This window comes from Puntigrus tetrazona, chromosome 24 (genome assembly GCF_018831695.1).
Source record: "Puntigrus tetrazona isolate hp1 chromosome 24, ASM1883169v1, whole genome shotgun sequence".
NCBI lineage: Eukaryota > Metazoa > Chordata > Actinopteri > Cypriniformes > Cyprinidae > Puntigrus > Puntigrus tetrazona.
Genome location: NC_056722.1, coordinates 5,336,984 through 5,361,983, shown reverse-complemented (window position 1 = coordinate 5,361,983; position 25,000 = coordinate 5,336,984). Strand labels below are relative to the sequence as shown.

The following is a 25,000-nucleotide window of genomic DNA, read 5'->3' as shown; positions in this document are numbered from 1 at the left end:
TTGTTCTGTGAATTAATATTTCTGCCAGCTCTGGTCTATAGATATATGTTTTTGGAAAAACCAGTTTACAGATCTACCTTATTTATATAGATTGCGGTCAAACAGCACACCTAGGTTCCTAACTGATGATGAAGAATTAACAGAGCAGCCATCAAGTGATAGGCTGTGTTCTAGATTATTATATGTGGGTTTTTAGGTCCAATTATTAGCACCTCTGTTTTTTCAGAATTTAACATTAAGAAGTTACTCATCATCCAGCTTTTTATATCGACTATGCATTCTGTTAGATTCTCAATTTGGTGTGTATCACCAGGCTGCGCTGAAATATAGAGCTGAGTATCATCAGCATAGCAGTGAAAGCTAACACCATGACTCCTGATAATATCTCCCAGAGGTAACATGTACAGGTTGAAAAGTAACGGTCCTAGCACTGAGCCTTGAGGAACTCCATATTTCACTTGTGATTGATATGATACCTCCTCATTTAATGCCACAAACTGATAGCGGTCAGATAGATATGATGTAAACCATGCTAAGGCGCTTCCTCTAATGCCAACATAGTTTTCTAGTCTATCCAAGAGAATGTTGTGATCGATAGTATCGAACGCTGCGCTAAGATCTAATAGCACTAACGAGATAAAACCGTGATCTTTGGGATCAAGATGTGGTTTCTTAATAAGAGGCTTAACTACAGCCAGTTTAAAGGTTTTGGGAGCATATCCTAACGACAATGAGGAATTAATAATGGTCAAAATAGGATCTATGACTTCTGGAAGCAAATCTTTTAATAGTTTAGATGGAATAGGGTCTAACATACATGTTGCTGGTTTAGATGATAAAGTAGAAGTAGTTCATGAACTCATTGCAGCTATACTCTTGGGGAATGTCAGCACCTCTTAAAGCTTTATTTTTTGTTAATTTAGTTACTGTACTGAATAAATACCAGGGGTTGTGTTTGTTTTCTTCTAAAAGAGATGAAAAATTATCAGATCTAGCAGTTTTTAATGCTTTTCTGTATGACAGGATACTCTCCCGCCAGGCAATACGGAATACTTCTAATTGAGTTTTTCTCCACCTGCGCTCCATTTTCCACGCTGCTCTCTTTAGGGTGCAAGTATTTTCAGTATACCATGGAGTCAGATTGTTTTCTTTCATCTTTCTTAAGCGTAAAGGAGCAACTGTACCTAACGTGCTAGAAAAAAAGAGAGTGCATAGTTTCTGTTATATCATCTCATATCAGGTTTTTGTGTTGTATGGGATGTGCTAAGGAATTGAAATAAGTTAGGAAGATTTCTTAGAAAGCATTCTTTATAATCTACAATTTAAAAATTAGAGTAAATTTACTTCAATTCAGATTTTCACATAAATTAATTTCACAAATAATTGCTAAGAACCACAGTCCAGTAATCTTTTTTTCATTCGCAACATGAATTGTAATGAAGTGTAGTGAGAATAAAAAAATGAGATCGCAAACACTCTCAACGTTCACAACGAATAAACCTTTATTGCACGTTCAGCAAACATCTGAAGTTGAAGATTATAAACAAGGAAACAAGAATCAGAATCAAACTGAAAAGTATGAAAGCTTTAACTGAATTAGTGTAGAATCAAACCAAACAAACAAGTTCCCTTCAGCGAGTCTTTAAATAAAGATAAATCAATCGCTCTTTGACGTACATCATTGATCACGCTTCAGAATATTAATTATGAACGGATATTACTATTATCATCACTGTATAGATTTAAGGTTTAGTGAAACACAGATTTTCCTCGGCGCTGTTTATCCGGAGGACGAGCTCTGTTTCTCCAGAATGGATCTGATCTGCTCCATCAGCTGCTTCTCCTCGTCCAGAGTCACGTCCAGATAATCTTCTTCATGTCTGGGAATGTCCTCCAGAACCTCGTTCACCAGCTCCTGGTCCAGACGACTCGAGCCGGACGCTATACATCCACACACACACACACACAGCTCAAACACCTGCAGCTCGCACTGACCATGTCTCTATAGCAAACACATCATTATTACCAGATAATAAAATAATACATTACTAAAATAAATGCAAAAACATTCATAAATATGCATAATAAGTAATAATATGAAGACACACACACACATATATATGCGCACACACACAAACTGTATATTACATATATATTAAATACAATTTAATATATATATTTAAAGTTTTAATTGTCATTTATATTTTCATATTTCCATATTTTAAATCTTCATGTATTCTAAATTATTAAGGATACAGTACAGGATGTATTACTGTTTGGGGATAGTTATGTATGCACATATTCATTTTTTTACTTTTTATTACTAATAACTAATAGCATTATATAAATTTGTGTATATATATATATATATATATATATATATATATATATATATATATATATATGATGTTTGTATATTTGTATATGTATTGTTCTTTTAACTTGTAGTTATAACATTATATGTATTTTTTATTTTTTTAGTATTCATCTAATTTTCCTTTTATGCTGTTTTTTTAAATATAAATTTTCGGAAATATGCATTTTTGTATTTACATTATTTGATTTGTCCTATTTAAAATAATCAGATTAGTTTCTGTATTTTTCTTTTTTTTTACACAAAGGACAGATCATTTTTCTGTGTGTTGATGATATATTGGTCAGTGAGTGGACGGAGGTCTGACCGGCGGAGTCGGAGGTGCTGGGCTCCTCGGAGGAGGAGGATGGAGGTGATGGAGACAGGAGCTCCGGAGGAACCTTGCCCAGGTTATCCAGCAGCATCTGAGTGGCCTGAGCCAGGTCATCTCCCATGATCCTCAGCGCCGAGTCAGCCATGTCCCTCTCAAAGCCCAGCGCCAGCAGCTGCTCACACACACACACACTCACATCATCATCATTATGTGGATCTCACAGCTAGACACGTGGACGTGCACACACACACACACACACACACCTGATCCAGGTTTGTCGATCGGTCTGATCTCTGAGCTTCAGCACTGTCCAGCAGAACCTGCAGAACATCACAACATCACCAAAACTACTTTGAGGACACAACTAGAAATCAGCGTTGTGTTTAAAACACTGTTCCAGAAGAGCTGAACACAAATAAATCATTATAATAATAAAAGTCATTATAATCAGTAATTATATCTCCACTGGATGCAACAAATGCCTCGTTTGTAATGTGTTTTATTATTTTGTGTCATAGCGCCGGGACACGCCAATAATGTGCTTTTTGAACCTTAAACTGCATAAACACAATGCATTACACCAATGAGTGTGTGTGTGTGTGTTCTGACCCCATAGGCTTTGTCCACGTCTCCTCTGGACTGATGGAGGGCTCTGGCGGCGTCTCTCTTACTGAAGCCCAGCTCCACCAGCGTGTTGATGTCCTGCAGACGGCGCTGTCTCTTCTCTCGCTCTCGCTCCTTCAGCTCCTTCTTCTCCTGATGAGAGATCAGCTCGTGTTTAACTCACGAGAGGAAAGACTGTGCTGTTTTGTGAATGTGTTTGTTCTGCAGCACCTTCTTCCTCTGAGAGATGAGTCTCTCGGCCTCCTCCACGTCTCCTCGACAGGCTCTCAGACCCAGGCGAGCCTCCTGCTCGGAGAAACCCAGAGCCATCAGCTGGAGCATCTTCTCAGGGTCCAGACGCAGCTGACCGTACAGCTCGTCCACCTGACCAACATAGACCAATCAAACTCTAGAAGAACCTAGAAGAGGCCAACTCTGAGAGAATCAAGTGAGTCATGTATTTTGTGCTCTTGCACTGATTATGTCTTTGCACTGTTTGCACTAGTTTGCACACTGGGTTTGCACTAGTCTGCACACTTTGCACTTTATGTGCCTAAGACACTGTCTTAGCTCAGTATCTGAGTTCTTTTGTATTTTGTTGTAAGTTGTAAGTGTGACTTCATGTAGCACCAGGTCCTGGAGAAATGTTGTCTCATTTCACTATGTACTGCACAGCTATATGTAGTTGAAATGACAATAAAAATCCACTTGACTTGACTTGACATGACTTGACTCTAGAAGAATCAAATGATTCATGCTCTAGAAGAATCAAACGAGTCAAAAACTAGAAGAATCAAACGTATCATACTCTTAAGAGTATCAAACGAGTCACGCTCTAGAAGAATCAAACGAGTCACGCTCTAGAAGAATCAAACGAGTCACGCTCTAGAAGAATCAAACGATTCACGCTCTAGAAGAATCAAACGAGTCATATTCTAGAAGAATCAAACAAGTCTCTAGAAGAATCAAACGAGTCATAAAAGTGTGAAACAAGTCTAGAACAATCAAAAAAGTGTAAAACTATAGAAAATCAAACGAGTAAAATATAAGAGAATCAAACGAGTCATGCTCTAGAAGAATCAAACGAGTCATATTTTAAGAGTATCAAACAAGTCATACTCTAGAAGAACCAAACGTGTCAAACGCTAGAAAAATCAAACGAGAAAAAATCTAAGAGAACCAAACGAGTCATATCTAGAACATTTTAAATAAGTCATTTTCTAGAAGAATCAAACGAGTTATATTCTAGATAAGAACAATCACATGAATCAAAATGCTAGAACAATCAAGCCATATTATACAAGTATCAACTGAGTCATGTTCTATAAGAATCAAACAAGCCACATTCTAAAAAATGAAAGAATTGTTTTTAGAATGAAGCTATTATTATTATATTATTATAAGGCCACGTTCACACAGCAGCAGAATACAGGTGTCAGTCCTTAATACGGTTCACACACACAGTTCGGTTATTTACGAGTGTACCTTAAGTTGCATCACAAAAATATGAACTGGCATACACAATAAAAGTACAGCCATATTCTAAGAAACAAGTCCTCTTTTATACTTCTGAAGTATTTTATTGTTTATGCGATATGTGTTTCTGTTCACTTTCTTTAGAAGTAAACTATCTGTGTAACTCTACCTGTAAGAGCCTAATATGAACAACGACATGTTAAAAGCGCGCTACGAGCAGTTAAGGCTCTTTTGAAACCTGTATTTCAATGTAATAGAAAAAGAATCATTGAAAAGGTAAGCGTTTACGTTTCTGAGCTTGTTTAACGCTTGGTTCTTGTTGCCGTCGTGGTAGGCCAGCAGACTCTGGAGAAGATAGAGCCTCAGAAACAGCACGTCCTCTCCTCCGGTGTGACCCTGAGAAACACGTGACATGCGCTGTAAACACACGTGTGTGTGTGTGTGTGTGTGTGTGACGCTGGAGGTGTTTCTCAGACCTTGATCTGCTGCAGACGGCTCTGCTGCTCCCCGTAGCATCTCTTGAAGCAGTCCTCGGCTCGCTCCAGACGCTGTCGAGCGTCGTTCAGAAAGTCGAGCTGCTGCAGAGCCTGATAACACCACACCACATCCAGCTGCAGGACAGCGTAGTTATCCACCGTCTTCAGCAGCGCCGAGTTACACTTACTGCTCGACACACACACACACGACTGGATTAACACTGAGACCAAACGACTCATATTCTAGAAGAATCAATCGCATCATAATCAATAAGGAATCAAAGGAGTTGTATTTTTCATGTATGAGAATCAAAGGTTAACGAGTCAAACAAGTCCTGCTCTATAAGAATTAAACAAGTCGTATTGTACAAGAATCAAATATGTCATATTCTATATGAATCAAACAACCGGTATTCTATAAGAAGTAAATGAGTCATGTTCTATACGAATTAAACAAGTTGTACTCTTTAAGAATCAAATGTCACACACTCTATAAGAATTAATCAAGTCTTATTTTATAAGAATAAAACAAGTCGCATTTGATAAGAATCAAAAGTCACATTCTATAAGAATCAAACAATTCCTATTCTATAAAATAGGAGTCAAAGAGTCAAATGTGTTCCTTTTTTATAAGAATCAAATCTTTAATTTTTTAAGAATCAAATGTGTTACATTCTATAAGAATCAAGTGTGCCTTTTTCTATAATCAAACAATTCCAAAACATCTTCCACAAGCAAACTAAATGTGTCATATTCTATAAGAATCACATCTTTAATTTTTTAAGAATCAAATGTGTCATATCATAAGAATCAAAATGAACCAAATGTGTCTTTCTACAAGAATCAAAAAGAATCAAATGTGCTTCATTCAAGTCAAGCTTTGATTCATATAAAGACTTAATTAGTTTTATTCTATAGGAATCAAAAATCAAACAGGACACGTTCTATAAGATTTAAATGAGCCATATTGCATAGGAATCCAATGAATCCTATTCTAAGAATCCAATGGGTTGTATTCTATAGAACTTTAAGGCTTTGTATTTCATAAGAATGAATAAATGAGACGTATTTAAGATTTGAAGAAGCAGTACTTGAACTGTTCGTCGGCCTGCGCCAGGTGAGAAAGAGCAGCGCTGTGGTTCCTCTTCTTCATCAGCGCTCGACCTTTCTCGTGGAAACCCATCGCCAGGATCAGAGCCTGAGCAATGCAAGCAGACGTTACCGCTAAAGCTAAAGCAATGCTTTAAGAGAAAAAACATCCCACCAGTTCATGAGGAGATACTGGAAAACACATTTATAGACAAACTTGACAATGGGATTCACCTTCCTCTCGCTGTCAGGGATCTGCAGAGGATTTCCTTTCTGATCGGCGATCTCTAAGAACGGGGTGGTAGACGGGTCTTCACTCCCGTCTGATGGACACAGAAATATTAATTATGAAACGATAATGCGATATAACGATGAGAAATTCACTAAATCAACTTCATGTCCACAGAAAGCACTTTAAACGGAAGTAAAGTGTCCGCCTTTAATGCTTCAAACTAGTTTTTGGAGAATAAAATTTGGTTGAAATAATGTTGCGTTGTCATTCAGTGTAACACAATATTCATGAGAAACTTCAAACGACGTGCATGAAAAAGTGCACAAAAAGAACACGGAAGCATATCGTTCAATTAAATGGGGAAAAACCTAGGATTTAAAAATGTAAAATTAAAGCTAATTAGACTTTGGGGTGAAGATAATTCATCTCTTAACGTGTCATCAGTTGGTTTTAGTTGGAAATATTTAGAAAAACAAACAAAATTGCAATTAATACTTAAACCTTTTTTCACCTTTGACCACATATTCATATATATATATATATATATATATATATATATATATATATATATATATATATATCACTTCAGACAGGTTTGTAGGATCAGCACCACTAAGATTTCAAAAATAATTAGCAGATAGAAAGTATTTTGTTTAAAATGTTCTTTTCATAATTCAGACACCAGTTATAGCATATCATGCACGACACTAGATGTACAATAATAAACATAACAAATACTTTTGTATATGATTGTATAGGCTGCTGTCACTTTAAGATCTAACGCACAAGCCCAGCTAATATCTGCACACAAATACTGGGCACTTTGACATGATTTTGATTGTATTTAAGCGCCTTTCTGTGCATGGTGATTGCTTTTTGTGAATATTTTGCAGCCAAACGACGAATTGTACAAGATTGCAAATAAAAGAGTGACTTCGGAGGGACTGTAACGTTCACCTCTTTCTGACAGGATCTGGAAACCCTTCTGCGTTCTCTGCAGTCCTTCCTCCTGCTGCCGCTTCTTCTCCTCTTCCTCCAGCATCTCAGTCTTCTCCTGCTCCGAAGACACGACCAGCACCATGACCTTACTGTTGTTCTTCACGTTCTGTTCATCGAGTCTTTTCCCTTAAAGTGACACGGGCCATGTCACAACACGCAGGAATTCACACGGCAAATATAAACGGTCAGTCATTTACCTGGAGACAGTAATCTTCCCGTCAAAATCAGGTTAAAGTGTTCGAGTCCATGCTCCTCTCTGATCCTTTAAAACCAAACACAAAGGACTGAAAAGGGAATTGCACGAAAAAACGTACGGGAGGCATTTCTGCCAATCAATTCAAAAAAACAAACAAATATTTTATTCCCAGAATTCTGAATTTGAATCCCACAATTCTGTTTTTACAGTTTAAATATAATAATAAAATAATATAATGAATAATAATAGAAAATTATAGAAAAAGTGCAAGAAAAATGTCAAAGCTTTGCAATATAAACTTTAAAATTGGAAGACGAAAAAGTAAAAAATGTGTTGTATAAACTAAAAATAAATATAAAAATATAATGTATAAATAAATAAATAAAAAAGGCCGAACTGTGAGATAAACTGTACGATTTTTTACTTACCGTTTCTTCAGCTCTTTTGCGGTGATGTCCAGTTTTAATTTTAAATGAACTTTCCTTTTCCTATTCTTTAAAACAAAACAAAATATCAGGAGTTAAGTCACTGAATCCTCTGTGTAAAGTCACTGGATGTGAATGCAGCACCTCTCCTTCTCTCTTGGGCAGATGGAGCTCCAGCGAAGCCACGGACGTCTCTTTAAACTCTTTATTCCCTTCATCTTTTCTGCTGGTGTCTGCTCTGATGCTCTCCAGAGTCGATATCACCTCCTCCAGAGAAAACTCAGTGACTGACACGTATTTCTGAGCCAGTTCCTGAATAAACCAAAAAAAAAAATGTGTTTCAGTAATAATATCACAGTTCATATCCTTGTTACTCAATTACTTCCAATGCCTCAACCCTCACTGATCTGAAATACAACAATACAATATTTCCTAGGTTAATAATTCCTAATAATTCCTAGTGTTTTAATAGACGTTTATGGGAAAGACACAGAGCTACAACATCTGTGAAAGTAGTAGTAGTATGTCTGGAGTACACAGTGAGTAAGTAGTATGTCTGGAGTAAGCAGTAAGTAAGCAGTATGTCTGGAGTAAGTAGTATGTCTGGAGTAAGTAGTATGTCTGGAATAAGTAGTATGTCTGGAATAAGTAGTATGTCTGGAGTAAGTAGTGAGTAAGCAGTATGTCTGGAGTAAGTAGTGAGTAAGCAGTATGTCTGGAGTAAGTAGTATGTCTGGAGTAAGTAGTATGTCTGGAATAAGTAGTATGTCTGGAGTAAGCAGTAAGTAAGCAGTATGTCTGGAATAAGTAGTATGTCTGGAGTGGAGTGAGTAGTGAGTAAGCAGTATGTCTGGGAGTAGTGGAGTAAGCAGTATGTCTGGAGTAAGTAGTGAGTAAGCAGTATGTCTGGAGTAAGTAGTATGTATGTCTGGAGTAAGTAGTATGTCTGGAGTAAAAGTGAGTAAGCAGTATGTCTGGAGTAAGTAGTATGTCTGGGAGGAGTAAGTAGTATGTCTGGAGTAAGTAGTATGTCTGGAATAAGTAGTATGTCTGGAGTAAGCAGTAAGTAAGCAGTATGTCTGGAATAAGTAGTATGTCTGGAGTAAGTAAGTAAGTATGTCTGGAGTAAAGTATGTCTGGAGTAAGTAGTATGTCTGGAATAAGTAGTATGTCTGGAATAAGTAGTATGTCTGGAGTAAGTATGTCTGGAGTAAGCAGTATGTCTGGAGTAAGTAGTGAGTAAGCAGTATGTCTGGAGTAAGTAGTATGTCTGGAGTAAGTAGTGAGTAAGCAGTATGTCTGGAGTAAGTAGTGAGTAAGCAGTATGTCTGGAGTAAGTAGTGAGTAAGCAGTATGTCTGGAGTAAGTAGTATGTCTGGAGTAAGTAGTATGTCTGGAGAGGAGTAAGTAGTGAGTAAGCAGTATGTCTGGAGTAAGTAGTATGTCTGGAGTAAGTAGTATGTCTGGAGTAAGTAGTATGTCTGGAATAAGTAGTATGTCTGGAGTAAGCAGTAAGTAAGCAGTATGTCTGGAATAAGTAGTATGTCTGGAGTAAGCAGTAAGTATGTCTGGAGTAAGTGTATGTCTGGAGTAAGTAGTATGTCTGGAGAGTAGTATGTCTGGAATAAGTAGTATGTCTGGAATAAGTAGTATGTCTGGAGTAAGTAGTGAGTAAGCAGTATGTCTGGAGTCAGTAGTGAGTAAGCAGTATGTCTGGAGTAAGTAGTATGTCTGGAGTAAGTAGGGAGTAAGCAGTATGTCTGGAGTAAGTAGTGAGTAAGCAGTATGTCTGGAGTAAGTAGTATGTCTGGAGTAAGTAGTATGTCTGGAGTAAAGTGAGTAAAGTATGTCTGGAGTAAGTAGTATGTCTGGAGTAAGTAGTATGTCTGGAATAAGTAGTATGTCTGGAGTAAGCAGTAAGTAAGCAGTATGTCTGGAATAAGTAGTATGTCTGGAGTAAGCAGTAAGTAAGCAGTATGTCTGGAGTAAGTAGTATGTCTGGAGTAAGTAGTATGTCTGGAGTAAGTAGTATGTCTGGAATAAGTAGTATGTCTGGAGTAAGCAGTAAGTAAGCAGTATGTCTGGAGTAAGTAGTGAGTAAGCAGTATGTCTGGAGTAAGTAGTATGTCTGGAGTAAGCAGTAAGTAAGCAGTATGTCTGGAGTAAGTAGTGAGTAAGCAGTATGTCTGGAGTAAGTAGTATGTCTGAAGTAAGTAGTATGTCTGGAGTAAGTAGTATGTCTGGAGTAAGCAGTGAGTAAGCAGTATGTCTGAAGCAGTGAGGAAGTAGTCCAGCGCTGTTCAAGGCTCAGAGCTGTAGGTGCTCCACTCACCAGGATCTTCTGCTGGTCAGAAACGAAAGGCTCAGTCCAGAGCTGGACTTTATCCTGCCTCAGCAGAGAGATCAGCACTGACTGCATGTGCTTCTCCTCCATCTCTACAGACCTCCGGAGATCTTGTGAAGCACGAAGAGTCTGGAACCGAAAGCGAAACCCATCCGCGGAGTGGAAATCCCCTGAAAAGCCGATCTTCAGACGCGTCAAGTAACAGCTCAGCCCCTTCACAGGCTTTATCGTTTCCTCTACACGTGTGTGTGTGTGTGTGTGTGTGTGTGTGTGTGTTGTTAACGTGAGACTCGTGAGCTGTGGTTAAATATATTGTTAAAAGTTAAAAACGTCTCACCGACTCTGCGCTGAGAACACGTGATGTTGTTATTGTTTTTTTTCCTGATTCACTGTCACTTCCGGTTCTATACGTCATGTGATTTTTTTTTTTTTAAATCTTTTTTTGTGCTTTTAGCACCTCCTACTGGTCTGGGGATGAGATGTTTGCTGTACTATATATTTTATTTCTACATATTTATCAAATAGAATGTGTATTATCTTATTATTTAACATTCTTTTGAACATACCTATAGATTTTTTTGGTGTATATTGAGAATTCATTAGGTTTACTTGAAAGATAATAATTGTGATAAATGTATTATTCCAATGAAAACCTTATTTTATTTATTTAGTACCCTGTTGGTTTATTTTTACTGTATTGATGTGTATTGAGGATGTATTAGGTTTACAAGAAAGGTAATAATTTTGATGCATGTATTAATCCACAATATTTATTTTATTTTAATCCAGTCCATACTACAATTCATTCATTTTATTATTAAAAATATTATTTTTAATTATATATTATTTAAAAATTAATTATCTTTTTTTTTTTTATTAATGAACGGTTGTTATTCATGGGTATTAAAGTGTATATTTTTGTACTCCGAAAGACCTTTCACTCAGAAATTGCTAGTAAATATCATAAATTATAAAGAAATGTCAACCAGAAATGTCAAAGCTGAAAGACTGAAATAGTATTTTCCTATAAAACATACTCCAAAAAAACATGTTTTTTTATTTACAACAAAAAAAAATCTAATTGTACAGTGTATATCAAATATTGATCTGACAATCCCTGATTGAGCAAACTATACAAACAAACAATTAGTAACACGATGCATGATTTGAAGTCAAGAAATGAATGTTTGTTTACAGTCTGCATGAATATTCATAATCAGCTGTTGCTTTCGGTCACTGCAGAATACTACTGGTGTTCCTCTGAAGGTCATATAAATGTTGGGACAAAACATTCTTCAAGTGACATTATTGATATTAATATTTGATATTCAGTCAGAAAACATTCAGCGCTTTCTAGAACTTGCTTATGATGTTATTTGTGTTTGGTAAGCATTCTCATAACTTTCTTAAAGTATCATTTGGGGAAAAATAAAGTTAGAAGACGTTTTTGTTACCTTTAAATCATTTTATAACCGCAAGAAACCTGGAAAAATATCATTCATGTAAATGTCATTTATATAAATGTCGGTCGTGGAGCGTTCTTGTAACCTTACAGAACTCTGCAAAAACGTTTTTGTAACGTTCAAACAACGTTCTAAGCGCGACGAGAAAGCCGGACAGTTTAGAAACATTAAAAAACATCCTTCCCTGTATTTTTAATTTGTTTTTCTCGCGCGAATATTCTGAAATATTGAACAAACGTCCTATTAATGCGTCCCATGAATGCTGTATAGTTAAAAAAACATTATGAAACGGCTGATAACTTTCTATTAATGTTTGATCATAACTTTCATTCAACTATTTCGTTCATATTTCCTAGACGCATACTTGTATTTAGTGCTTCACAGTGTTATTGGAAAGGAGTTTAATATAAGATGTTTTTGTTTAGTTCTGTGTTTCTCTCTCTCTTTTTAAATGCTGACTTCTTTGTAATAGATGTACAGATAAAACCTGTTTGACGGCAGAAAGGTGAGTTTTTCAGAGCGAGGCGTAGAGGCCCAGTCTCCGGGCCGTCTCTGATTTCTTCAGGCTCTTTCTCTGAGGGAAGGGGTGGTGTCTGCTCAGGACCGCCGGAGAGGAGAGCTTCAGGTGATGTGTCTCCGAGCCGCTTCCGCTCTCAGGGGCCGAAGGAGAGCGTTTGATCCGACACACGGGAAGCACCTCCACCGGACTCGTGACGCTCATCTCTGAGCCGTTTGGTGCTGAAGATGAACACAACGTCACATGATGAAGCACTACTTTAAATCACCACAAAAAAAACCCCTTAGCTTTGAGGTTGGGGCAAGTTGTCACAATGCCTTTAATGTATTTTATTAATTTTTTTCCAAAGTGGTGGAAATTTTCCAGGGTAGTGGAATAGTGGAAATGCTTACAATTTTTTTTATTAATTTATATTTAGTTTTTATTATTTTTTGTAATTAATTTATTTTCTATTTGCATTTTATTTAAAAAAATAATAATTTTTATATATATATATATATATATATATATATATATATATATATATATATGTGTGTGTGTGTGTGTATATATATATATATATATATATATATATATATATATATATATATATATATATATATATATATATATACTTTAGTCAAAATTTCAAAGTAACAAAAAATATTTATGGTTTTAGATTAAGGTTTAATAATTTATAATAACCCTGAGTTGTAAGATTTGAACATTTGCAACTTAAAATAATGCTCCATGGGTAAAATGTGACACAAAATATTAATATACATGAGTGCAAATGATTTAAATGCACTAAACATGGACTACAAATGGCTAATTCATGCGTTTGCTATTGTTTCTGGATCATGTACACTTCGAAGCGGACGAAAAAAGTTTTGGTTTTAGGTTTTAGCACAACTTTGAGTAAAGGTATTGATTCGCTGTAGAGCTAATCCACGTTTTTCTGCTGATCTAACTATGCAACTTCATCGCTTTACGACTTTTAACACATAACACTTCACGAAGGATAAAGCTCCGAGCAAGCTCTCCAGTGAAAGACTCTCAGTTCAGAAGAAGCTTTGCTGTTCTTTGCTGCTTCATTTAACGAATCAGAGAGCCTAAACTCCACTTGCGAACCCAAACATTGCTTCTTGCCTGTCCTGAAGCAGACGAGCTGAGCCTGTCGTCTCTGTTTCTCTCTGATGGAGCTGTATTGTTCTTCTAGAAGCTCGATGTCCATCCTCTCCTCTTCCGTCCAGATCTCTCTCCACAGATACCAGCAACAGCACATCCCGAGAACGTCCGCAGAAACCTGCTTCTATTGCAGCGTAGTCCTAAACGCGGCTCGACCTGTCCACCCGAAGGCTCTCTCTTCACGTGCGTGTGTGCTTTGAGGGCATTGCCAACGAGAGCTGCATTAAAACGCAAACAGAAGAGGGCAGGTCAAGGTCGTTCTCAGGACGAAGGCGAGAAGGAGCAGCAATGCGTTATATTTCTATCTTGTGTTGTGCCGAGTCTGGCCAAAACACCTGTAGAATAAAAAGAGAGAAAAGCAAGGCATTGCAAGAATAAAATAATGCAGCTGAACTCATTAATCAAGCAATTTGTCACAATGTTTGCTCAGTATTGTTGATGCAACGGGTGAGGTGAACATTCACAAACCCAATCATTTTGCATGTTGCCTAAAGTGCATTATGCAGTTTGTTCAGGTGAATTGCACCCAACGTTTAAATAACACGACATACGACGCAATTCTGTAACGTGTTAATAGCAGCAGTGCACGAACATTAATGCATTAATGCATAAATAAAGTCTTGGGTCGTTTGAGCACACTGCGAGCTCCAATTCACTTTCATAAAATGCTATTTAATACTATTTTATTGGAATAAAATGAGCTCAGATTGCCTGGCTGCTTTGTTTTACACGTGCACTTGAAAGAAAGATGTTTTTTGCACGCGCTTGAATGGTTTCAGCTTCCCGTGTTGAAAAAAACCTCCACTATTATAAATACGCATTTCTGAAAAGCACGGCAATGATTAAACCGCCAGCACGGCGGGGTCAAAGATCAAAGTTCGCTAGGTTTAACAAAACATGTTTTTGCAGGCGACGCGGTCCCTTTAAGGGCGCCGGACGAAGGGCTCTGTTTACATCACGTGCTCGCTGGGTATTGAATATTAATGAGGCCGCGCTGACACGATTGGCTGGCGGCGGCGTGTAGGCGTGACCAAGCGAGGCGAAAGAACGAATCCCGCTCTGGGGACGGCTTGCGAATGTTAATTAGATCACGTGACTAGGAAGTTAGCGTTAGAGTCCTCATGAATATTAACAAGCCGAGTCTTCGTTACAGTGTAGCGCTCGATGGCGGGATGTTTGTGATCTAAATGGCTGCTGGAGCTGATTCTTGTTTTCTGGGGTTCGATTTCAGCACGCAACAGGTAGATTAACCCTCATATCGGTGACGGATAATGTTCTGAAGTAATGTTATGATAGAATAAGTGCAAAAGTTGGACTACATCGATGGAGCGAGATAGAAATATATGATTATGATTTGTTTACAACGATGTATAAAAGATGTTGTCTTGTGCTTCCCGTCGAGGGAGCATTGTTTTGAGTTTTTTTCTGTTTCTGACCTGCTTTCAATACTGTTTAGTGTTTTTCTGATTCGTCTCTAGCTCTCTGTGAACGTCTGTGCATCGATAATAAGATGTCAACATGCTCAAAGTGTGAAAAACAAACACTAAAGTAATCTAAATGTAATTACTGCTGCGGGTCTTTGGTGCACAGTTTATTTATTTAATTGCATACAACTAGGAGTCAGTTCTCAGGGAATAAGAAATGTGAACCTGTCAGAAATGAGAGTGAACAAATGCAAAAACTAACATGGTAGGTTTAAAGGCTCAGTGATGTCTTGATTTGTGTTTCTGAAGCTGAAAGTGGTGGCTGTTGATGGAAATCTTGAGGTGATTCATCAGAACAGCGTTCAGTTCGACAGCGAGCTGCCCGAGTTCAGGTACAGTATCACTATTTGCTTATTTATTATATTTCTTTTTCTGATAAAAGTGCATAATAATTCTTGAAGAGGAATTTCTGGCCAATAAATAGTTTTAAACGTAAATATTTAAAATAAACAAAAATGGATTAAATCAATTCACTAATGCATATTTTTTTAATATATTTAAATTTGATATATTATGATTATATTCTATATATATATATATATATATATATATATATATATATATATATATATATATATATATATATATATATATATATATATATAATGCTATGTCATCCGAAATAAAAGTTTTTGTTTACAAAATATGTAATTGTGTGTGTGTGTATATATATATATATATATATATATATATATATATATATATATATATATATATATATATATATATATATATATATATATTTATTATATATAAGTATTTAATATAATAACATATTTCTCTTAGACATATGCTTATACATGTGTGTGCTTATATATATAATATTATTATTATTATTATTATTTATTATATACATTATATTAAATGTATATATAAATATGTTTAAGATACAAATATTACATTTCTTGCATGTGTTTGTATTTATGTACACATAATAAATATACACAGTGCAAATATATATCATATTTTATCTGTGTATATACGTGTACACAAACATATTATGTAAACAAACTTTAACTTTGGATGTGATTAATTGCAAATAATCACAGCACTATGAATTATTATTATTAGTTCTAGCCAATAAAACCTTTTTAGGTCCGAGCATAAAATGCATATTCATTGATTTAACCAGGAATTCTCAATGGTAATATTGTGCAGTAATTCAGTGTTTGTTTGTGGATGGTTGTGTTTCTGGTCAGGACTCACGGAGGGGTTCATGTTCAGGATGATAAGCTGACCGTCACGTCTCCGGCGCTCATGTGGGTGAAGGTAAACACACTGAGACTAGATGTGTGTGTATTATAGACAGCGTTTAAAGGGCCGGTGCATGGTGCCTGATGTAGAAGGATTCCTGATTTGATTTGCAATTGTGAAATGGAAATCATATCGGTGCATATCATTAATAATTAAGCAATCGTCGTGCTGTTAATTGTGTTTCTTAACGTGATTTCTGTCTGAACGCAAGGCGCTGGATGTTCTTCTGGAGAAAATGAGAAGCAATGGGTTTGATTTCTCTCGAGTCAAAGCTATCTCAGGCAGTGGACAGGTGAGCATTTATTTATGATTATTATTTATGCTGTGTGACCGTCTGAAAGTAATCGTGTCGTGTGTTGATTTATTAACAGATCTTTGGCATCTTTATTTTTTTTAACCTGGTAAAATGTGTCAAGCCGAGCTGTTATTGAGAGCCTGTATTAAATAGAAATGTCCTGGGAGCGGTTTAAAACTTTGAGTCTCAGTAAAAAACAAATAAATATTGAGATATTTCCAAATACATAGCTGATATTAGCATATATGAATGTAAAAATAAATGCCATTTGAAGCTTTAAAATAAACATATTTCACATTTTATATTATATTTTTCTCACAAAATGTGTGCATGTTTAGCGCAAAAAAAAAAAAAAAACATATATATACATTTAATATATATTTAGAAAATATTTACATGTTTGTATATATATTTATATTATTATATTATGTATAAATATTTAATATAAACAGCATATTTCTCTAAATATATGCAATCATGTGTTTGTAATAATGTTATGTTATGTGTATTGTTATAGTTTTTGCCCTTGTGTGTGTGTGTGTGTGTGTATATATGTATATATATATATATATATATATATTTACATTTATATTATATATATATATATATATATATATATATATATATATATATACATGAATATATTTACATTTACATTTAGTCATTTTGCAGATTTTGCATATTTCTTTATGTATATGTGTGTTTATTTATGGGTTTATACTGTAGCACTGAGTGTGTTCATGCAGGTTCTGTTTGGTTCTGTCGTCGTTGATTTAATCGGTGTGTGTTTCAGCAACATGGCAGTGTGTTCTGGAGGAAAGGTGCGAGACGAGCCCTGAATCATCTGGACCCTCAGGAACGGCTGCACCGTCAGCTACAGGTGACCAGCACTTCAGGACACACACACACACACACACACACACACACACACACACACACACACACACACACACACACACCTCCTCTCCCGTCACACAGGGTCCAACGTCCGGCTTTAACCGTTAATACTTCACCTGATGTGTGACAGAAGCTGAAACACAGAGCAGAAGCGTCACACGCACAGTCGTTGTGTAACTGTTTTGATACGATAAACACACGACTGAAAATGATTGAATTATAAAAATGTCATGCATGCATCCGTGGAAGTGTGAGAGAAAAATATATGAATGTTGTGTTTCTTAGTTGCATACCGGTGTGTCTGTGTGTGTGTGTGTGTCTCTGTGTGTCTCTGTGTGTCTCTGTGTGTCTCTGTGTGTGTCTGTGTGTGTGTGTGTGTGTGTCTGTGTGTGTGTGTGTGTGTGTGTGTGTGTGTGTGTGTGTGTGTCTGTGTGTGTCTGTGTGTGTCTCTGTGTGTCTGTGTGTGTGTGTGTGTGTGTGTGTGTGTGTCTGTGTGTGTGTCTGTGTGTCTGTGTGTGTGTGTGTGTGTGTGTGTCTGTGTGTGTCTGTGTGTGTGTGTGTGTGTGTGTGTGTGTGTGTGTGTGTGTGTGTGTGTGTGTGTGTGTGTGTCTGTGTGTGTGTCTGTGTGTGTGTGTGTGTGTGTGTGTGTGTGTGTGTGTGTGTGTGTGTGTGTGTGTGTGTGTGTGTGTGTGTGTGTGTGTGTGTGTGTGTGTGTGTGTGTCTGTGTGTGTGTGTCTGTCTGTGTGGTGTCTGTGGTGTGTGTGTGTGTGTGTGTGTGTGTGTGTGTGTGTGTGTGTGACCTGTCTGTGTCTGTGTGTGTGTGTGTGTGTGTGTGTGTGTGTGTGTGTGTGTGTGTGTGTGTGTGTGTGTGTGCTGTGTGTCTGTGTGTCTGTATGTGTGTCTGTGTGTCTGTGTGTCTGTGTGTGTCTGTGTGTGTGTGTGTGTGTGTGTGTGTCTGTGTGTGTCTGTGTGTGTCTGTGTGTGTCTGTGTGTGTCTGTGTGTGTGTCTGTGTGTGTGTGTGTGTGTGTGTGTGTGTGTCTGTGTGTCTGTGTGTGTGTGTGTCTGTGTGTGTGTGTGTGTGTGTGTGTGTGTCTGTGTGTGTGTGTGTGTGTGTGTGTGTGTCTGTGTGTGTGTGTGTGTGTGTGTGTGTGTGTGTGCGTGTCCGTCCCAGGAGTGTTTTGCGGTTCAGGACAGTCCGGTGTGGATGGACTCGAGCACCCGGGGTCAGTGTCAGTGTCTGGAGCGGTCAGTAGGAGGCGCTCAGCGTCTCGCGGACATCACGGGCTCTCGAGCGTACGAGGTGAGCCAAACCTGCGCTAAACGAATGCATGCAGTGACCTGAGTTCTGTCTCTGAGCGTGTCGTGTGTTTGCTCAGCAGCGCTTCACTGGGAACCAGATCGCTAAGATGCATCGCTCGAAGCCGAATGAGTTCAGACAGACGGAGGTGAAACTCTATGTTCTTATAGATGTGAAATGATTTCCATTTCAAATGAAGAAAATAAATGTAATTTCATTTAACACCAATTTAAAAATATTCATATATATCACATTATGAATTATTAATATATTTAATTCATATAAATTAAAGAAATTAACATTTTGTTACCTATTTGATATAAAGATATAAAAAATTACTGTACATTAAATTTTTTTTTTTTTTACTTTAGTTCAGGCACAAAAATAAATTAATGCTTTGGTATTTTCCAGCCCAAATTCATGGATATTATTATATATATATATATATATTAATTAGTATATAATATATATATATATATATATATATATATATATATATATATATATATATATATATATATATATATATATATACGTAATTAGTCAAGTACTCAAATATATTATGAAAACAAAAACTTATTTTGGATGCAATTAATTGTGATTAATCTTTTGACAGCATTAATTAAAATATATGAATGCATATATAAATAGATTTTCATGTATAGTAAATTAGTATAATAAATTGTATTAAGTTATTAACTGAATAATTACAATATTTACAAAATATGAGTATCAGTTAAAGCAGCTTCAGTAATGAATAAATATTCCTCGTGAGTTGAATGGATGTTAATGTAGCTGATTACCCGTGTGTTTGTGTTAATAACATGTAGTCTGGTGTGTTTTCAGAGGATCTCTCTCATCAGCAGCTTCGCTTCTTCTCTGTTCCTCGGTGATTATGCTCCGATCGACTTCAGTGACGGTATTTCCTTCATCGGTCTGCTGAAAACCTCCTTCCCTTCTCAGATCTCTGATCACATTTGCAACGTCAAGAAATGATGCATTATAAATAACTTGCAGATGATTTTCTGTAAAGCCCAGATCAAATGAAGACGCTGTGAGCTGAAATATTAAGATGTGAATTATTAAGAAGCTCCTCTCTATGTCTGAAGTCTTCGTAATTAAACTGCATTGAAGCTCATACAATCATATTTAAATTAATATCAATTATAATATAAGCTCTCTCTCTCTCTCTCTCTCTGTCTCTCTCTCTCTCTCTCTCTCTCTCTCTCTCTCTCTCTCTCTCTCTCTCTCTCTCTGTCTCTCTCTCTCTCTCTCTCTCTCTCTCTCTCTCTCTCTCTCTGTCTCTCTCTCTCTCTCTCTCTCTCTCTCTCTCTCTCTGTCTCTCTCTCTCTCTCTCTCTCTCTCTCTCTCTGTCTCTCTCTCTCTCTCTCTCTCTCTCTCTCTCTCTCTCTGTCTCTGTCTCTCTCTCTCTCTTCTCTCTCTCTGTCTCTCTGTATCTCTCTCTCTCTCTCTCTCTCTCTGTTCTCTCTCTCTGTATCTCTCTCTCTCTCTCTCTGTCTCTCTCTCTCTCTCTCTCTCTCTCTCTCTCTCTCTCTCTCTCTCTCTCTCTCTCTCTCTCTCTATATCTCTCTATATCTATATATATATATATATCTATATATCTCTCTCTCTCTCTCTCTCTCTCTCTCTCTCTCTCTCTCTCTCTCTCTCTCTCTCTCTCTCTCTCTCTCTCTCTCTGTCTCTCTCTCTCTCTCTCTCTCTCTCTGTATATATATATATATATGTGTATGTGTGTGTATAAAGAGAGAGTCTGGGAGAGAGAAAGACAAATTAAAAATTGTATATATATTAATGACATGTCTTTAATTTATTGCAATTGTATTTTTTACATGTGTATTTATGTGTATTATATACACGTGTAGTACATATTTAAGTACAAAATAATATCTATATATATCACACAATTAAAATATGTTTTATTAGTAAGTATTACAATATAAATGGGAGAATTTACATACATCAAAATATTGTTATAATGTAGATTTTAAATAAAAATGTAATAAATATATATATATATATTATATATATAAAAGTGTGTGTGTGTCTGTGTGTGTGTGTGTGTGTGTGTGTGTGTGTGTGTGTCTGTGTGTCTGTGTGTGTGTGTGTGTGTGTGTGTGTGTGTGTGTGTGTGTGTGTGTGTGTGTGTGTGTGTGTCTGTGTGTGTGTGTGTGTGTGTGTGAAGGCTCAGGGATGAATCTGATGGATATATTTCAGAAGCAGTGGTCAGAGGTGTGTCTGGACTCCACAGCTCCTCAGTTATCTCAGCTCCTCGGGGATCTGACGCCGTCTACAGCCGTTCTGGTCAAACATACACTCTTTACCTTCTATCAGTATCTCACACATGGAGTGTCAGCTGCTTATATAGTGTGTGTGTGTGTGTGTGTGTGTGTGTGTGTGTGTGTTTCCAGGGCTGTGTGTCTCCGTATTACACCGAACGCTTTGGTTTCCCAGAGAGCTGTAAAGTGGTGTCCTTCACCGGAGACAATCCTGGTAAACAAAGCCTTTCTCTCTCTCTCTCTCTCTGTCTCTCTCTCTCTCTCTCTCTCTCTCTCTCTCTCTCTCTCTCTCTCTCTCTCTCTCTCTCTCTCTCTCTCTCTCTCTCTCTCTCTCTCTCTGTCTCTCTCTCTCTCTCTCTCTCTCTCTCTCTCTCTCTCTCTCTCTCTCTCTCTCTCTCTCTCTCTCTCTCTCTCTCTCTCTCTCTGTCTCTCTCTCTCTCTCTCTCTCTCTCTCTCTCTCTCTCTCTCTCTCTCTCTCTCTCTCTCTCTCTCTCTCTCTCTCTCTCTCTCTCTCTCTCTCTCTCTCTCTCTCTCTCTCTCTCTCTCTCTCTCTCTCTCTCTCTCTCTCTCTCTCTCTCTCTCTCTCTCTCTCTCTCTCTCTCTCTCTCTCTCTCTCTCTCTCTCTCTCTCTCTCTCTCTCTCTCTCTCTCTCTCTCTCTCTCTCTCTCTCTCTCTCTCTCTCTCTCTCTCTCTCTCTCTCTCTCTCTCTCTCTCTCTCTCTCTCTCTCTCTCTCTCTCTCTCTCTCTCTCTCTCTCTCTCTCTCTCTCTCTCTCTCTCTCTCTCTCTCTCTCTCTCTCTCTCTCTCTCTCTCTCTCTCTCTCTCTCTCTCTCTCTCTCTCTCTCTCTCTCTCTCTCTCTCTCTCTCTCTCTCTCTCTCTCTCTCTCTCTCTCTCTCTCTCTCTCTCTCTCTCTCTCTCTCTCTCTCTCTCTCTCTCTCTCTCTCTCTCTCTCTCTCTCTCTCTCTCTCTCTCTCTCTCTCTCTCTCTCTCTCTCTCTCTCTCTCTCTCTCTCTCTCTCTCTCTCTCTCTCTCTCTCTCTCTCTCTCTCTCTCTCTCTCTCTCTCTCTCTCTCTCTCTCTCTCTCTCTCTCTCTCTCTCTCTCTCTCTCTCTCTCTCTCTCTCTCTCTCTCTCTCTCTCTCTCTCTGTCTCTCTCTCTCTCTGTCTCTCTCTCTCTCTCTCTGTCTCTCTCTCTCTATATACTGTGTGTATTTGAATTAATATCAGTTATAAAATAATGGTTATTTATATATATATATTCAATTAAAATCAACATGTGTGTGTGTGTATATACCACCAAACAATTACTTTAAGTGTAATACTAATTATTATAAAAAAATATTTAATATAATATGAAACAGCAGTTTTGTCAGCCAATAATTAAAACGGTAAAAACTTGAAAAGAGCCTACAATGCTGTTTTTATTTGAATGAATAATAAATATATTTAAACTCAAACTGACTCATTTAAGGCTCGTTTTTATGAAGCGCCGGTGTGTTTCAGCTGGTGAAGACTGACAGCGTTTCCATTTTGCCTCAAAGTGCTGAAATGAATTTTCCTGATGTATTGATATTAGTATTCAGGGGTGATTTTTCTCTGCGCTGCTGAAGCTCCTGTTAGCGAGTGATTTATTGAATGTTTTTTCCCCGCAAGGCCTTCAGATCAGCGCTGACCGCCCGTCATTAAACTACAGTCACAGATAAAAACACATCAAATCTCCGGCTCTGTTCCTGTGTGCTCGGCTTTAACAGCCTCCTTCAGAACCAGATCACATTCTTCCTGATGCTCGTCTGTCTTTATAATCCTAGAGACATCTTTATTAGGTTTCTGACGTCTTTCAAGACCTCCTCTCTGCTTAGAGACCTTTATTTGTCTGATTTAATGATCAGAAATGTTTCTCGTTTCAGGATCTCTGGCTGGTATGAGGCTTCAGGAAGGAGATCTAGCGGTGAGTGACTTACTAATACACTTTTATAAAAAAAAATAAATATATATATATATATATATATATATATATATATATATATATATATATATATATATATATATATATATGTGTGTGTGTGTGTGTGTGTGTGTGTGTGTGATAAGATAAATGATATTGTAATTCTTATAATATTTAAAATAAAGCAAAATTATTTTTTTATTATTTTATTATTATTATAACAAGAACATTTGACATTTTAAAAGAATTGAATTTTGTAAAACTTTTGTAACTTGTTTTGGGTAAAAAATCAAGTTAGTAATAATTATTAGAATTGAAAAAAAAATTAAATTTTTTTTTAGAATTCAGATAAAAGTAAAAGTCATGAAGAATAGAATATAAGAATGTTATAAGACGGTATTTATAACATTTAAATCATGTTTTAATCATAAAAAAAAGGACAGTTTAACGTTCTTAGAATGTTTATATTACATTATTTTGGTCAAATAATAAGTAATAAGTACATAATAAATCAAATAAAAAAATTATAATAATGTTTTGGCTAAATAATAAGATAAAAAATAATGTTTTGTGTTTTATGAACCTTCAAATAATATTCAAATAATTCTTAGAATATTAAAAATAAACGTTTTATTCAGGGTGAAAATAGAACGTTGTAAGAAGTGTTTTTCTGGTTTCGAAACTAAACATTGCATCATTTTAGAAACACGTCAAAAGCACTCTTCCACCGTCGTAATGTTCCTGTGTCGGCTGGACGGGACTAGTTAGTGATGGTTAGTAGTTCTGGTTTCTCCAGGTGAGTTTGGGCACCAGTGATACGGTCTTTCTGTGGATCCGGGCCCCCAGACCCGGCCTCGAGGGCCACATCTTCTGTAACCCGGTGGACTGCAGCGCCTACATGGCTTTGATCTGGTAAAACACACACATTCACACTTAAACACTCATACTGTCAGACATCACCAGGCACAAAATTAAGACCTTTTTATATATATATATATATATATATATATAATAAATAATATTATATTATTTTTATTTATTTTATTTATTTTTTTTTACTTTGTGTTTGTTTTTCTCCTTACTGTAACAAAAACAGATGAGTTGTATTGCATTTAATTATAACAATCTAGGTTGCTTTTATGTGATTTTTTTTTTTTTTTTAATGAATAAAACAATTTTCATGTATGATAATAGAGTTAACAGAAAATAAATTAAATAAATGGGGAAAAAAAAAACTTTTTGGTGTGGAATATAATATTGTCAGATAAAACACTGATGATTTTTATTAATATGCAAAAACAAAATAGTGTATCTGCTGTATTGCATTTCATTTATTATTATTATTTAAATAGAAATCATTGTATAGCGATTTTGTTTTTCTCCGTAACAGGCTAAAAAATATTTAAAAAGAGGCATAATTTTATTTGATTGAAATATGTTAATAAGACCGTATTCGTGAATATTTTTCTTTTCGTTTTGAACCATAATGAATAATTAATTATCTGTTGTCTAATAATAACTATTGCTGTCAAAGACACCTTGATCTGGTTCTTCAGTGTTAAATGAATTAATTCTCACTGATTTATAATTAGAAAAATTTACTCTAATGGAAATTTCAGGTAAACGTTTTTATTAAAAAACAGGCTTCAATTTGTTTTTATATTTATAGAATTGAAATTAAATGACACATTTTTTATTGTAATGTTTATATAATTTTTTGGTCTATATTTAAGGGTTAATTATGACTTTTCTCTGTGTTGGTCATTGTGTCATAATGAAGTGATTTCTGTGTGTTTTCTGCTCTTGAGTCAGATGGGGTGCTCTTTTTGAGACTCGCCTGACCTTGTAGAGTTTTTAA

The 25,000-nt window shown here is 36.4% G+C and overlaps 2 protein-coding genes and 1 long non-coding RNA gene across 10 annotated transcripts in view; 1 reads left to right on the top strand and 2 right to left on the bottom strand.

Annotated features, from left to right (window-relative positions):
• The window catches only part of LOC122329810, an 18,977-nt gene extending 8,106 nt beyond the window's left edge, over positions 1-10,871 (bottom strand). The window contains exon 1 of the long non-coding RNA XR_006247951.1: positions 10,770-10,871. This is a non-coding gene — a long non-coding RNA (uncharacterized LOC122329810). The remainder of the gene's footprint in view (positions 1-10,769) is intronic.
• Positions 1,479-10,881, bottom strand: nub1 (negative regulator of ubiquitin-like proteins 1). 2 transcript variants are annotated; one of them, XM_043226400.1, is made up of 15 exons: positions 10,865-10,881; positions 10,516-10,697; positions 8,328-8,495; positions 8,187-8,251; positions 7,760-7,824; positions 7,521-7,688; positions 6,566-6,654; positions 6,334-6,440; positions 5,243-5,429; positions 5,055-5,162; positions 3,522-3,674; positions 3,297-3,443; positions 2,951-3,007; positions 2,682-2,859; positions 1,479-1,941 (listed from the first exon to the last, which is right to left on the bottom strand). In XM_043226400.1, exons 2-15 carry the CDS (start codon positions 10,615-10,617, stop codon positions 1,781-1,783), a joined length of 1,755 nt encoding a protein of 584 aa, XP_043082335.1. In that variant the 5' UTR covers positions 10,618-10,697; positions 10,865-10,881; the 3' UTR covers positions 1,479-1,780. The 2 variants fall into 2 exon arrangements, with proteins under 2 accessions (XP_043082335.1, XP_043082336.1); XM_043226401.1 differs by lacking the exons at positions 5,055-5,162; positions 10,865-10,881 and having other exon boundaries at positions 10,516-10,807.
• A 3,897-nt stretch (positions 10,882-14,778) lies between these two features.
• The window catches only part of xylb (xylulokinase homolog (H. influenzae)), a 36,216-nt gene continuing 25,994 nt past the window's right edge, over positions 14,779-25,000 (top strand). For 5 of the 7 annotated variants that reach the window (XM_043226730.1, XM_043226733.1, XM_043226731.1 and 2 more), the window contains exons 1-12: positions 14,779-14,915; positions 15,408-15,490; positions 16,358-16,427; positions 16,624-16,704; positions 17,501-17,587; positions 18,777-18,905; positions 18,982-19,050; positions 19,749-19,821; positions 21,106-21,224; positions 21,332-21,413; positions 23,105-23,145; positions 23,939-24,054. In XM_043226730.1, coding sequence (XP_043082665.1) covers positions 14,862-14,915; positions 15,408-15,490; positions 16,358-16,427; positions 16,624-16,704; positions 17,501-17,587; positions 18,777-18,905; positions 18,982-19,050; positions 19,749-19,821; positions 21,106-21,224; positions 21,332-21,413; positions 23,105-23,145; positions 23,939-24,054 — 1,004 coding nt within the window. In that variant the 5' untranslated portion in view covers positions 14,779-14,861. The other 2 variants (XM_043226732.1, XM_043226735.1) reach the window with 2 other exon arrangements.

Excerpts from the sequence above, each read along its gene's own strand:
- nub1 (XM_043226400.1), bottom strand. The coding sequence starts at position 10,617 with ATGGAGGAGAAGCACATGCAGTCAGTGCTGATCTCTCTGCTGAGGCAG. Across the intron at positions 6,655-7,520 it reads CCAGATCCTGTCAGAAAGAG|ACGGGAGTGAAGACCCGTCT; the intron begins GTGAACGTTACA and ends TGTGTCCATCAG. Across the intron at positions 3,675-5,054 it reads CGTTAAACAAGCTCAGAAAC|GTGGACGAGCTGTACGGTCA; the intron begins GTAAACGCTTAC and ends TATGTTGGTCAG.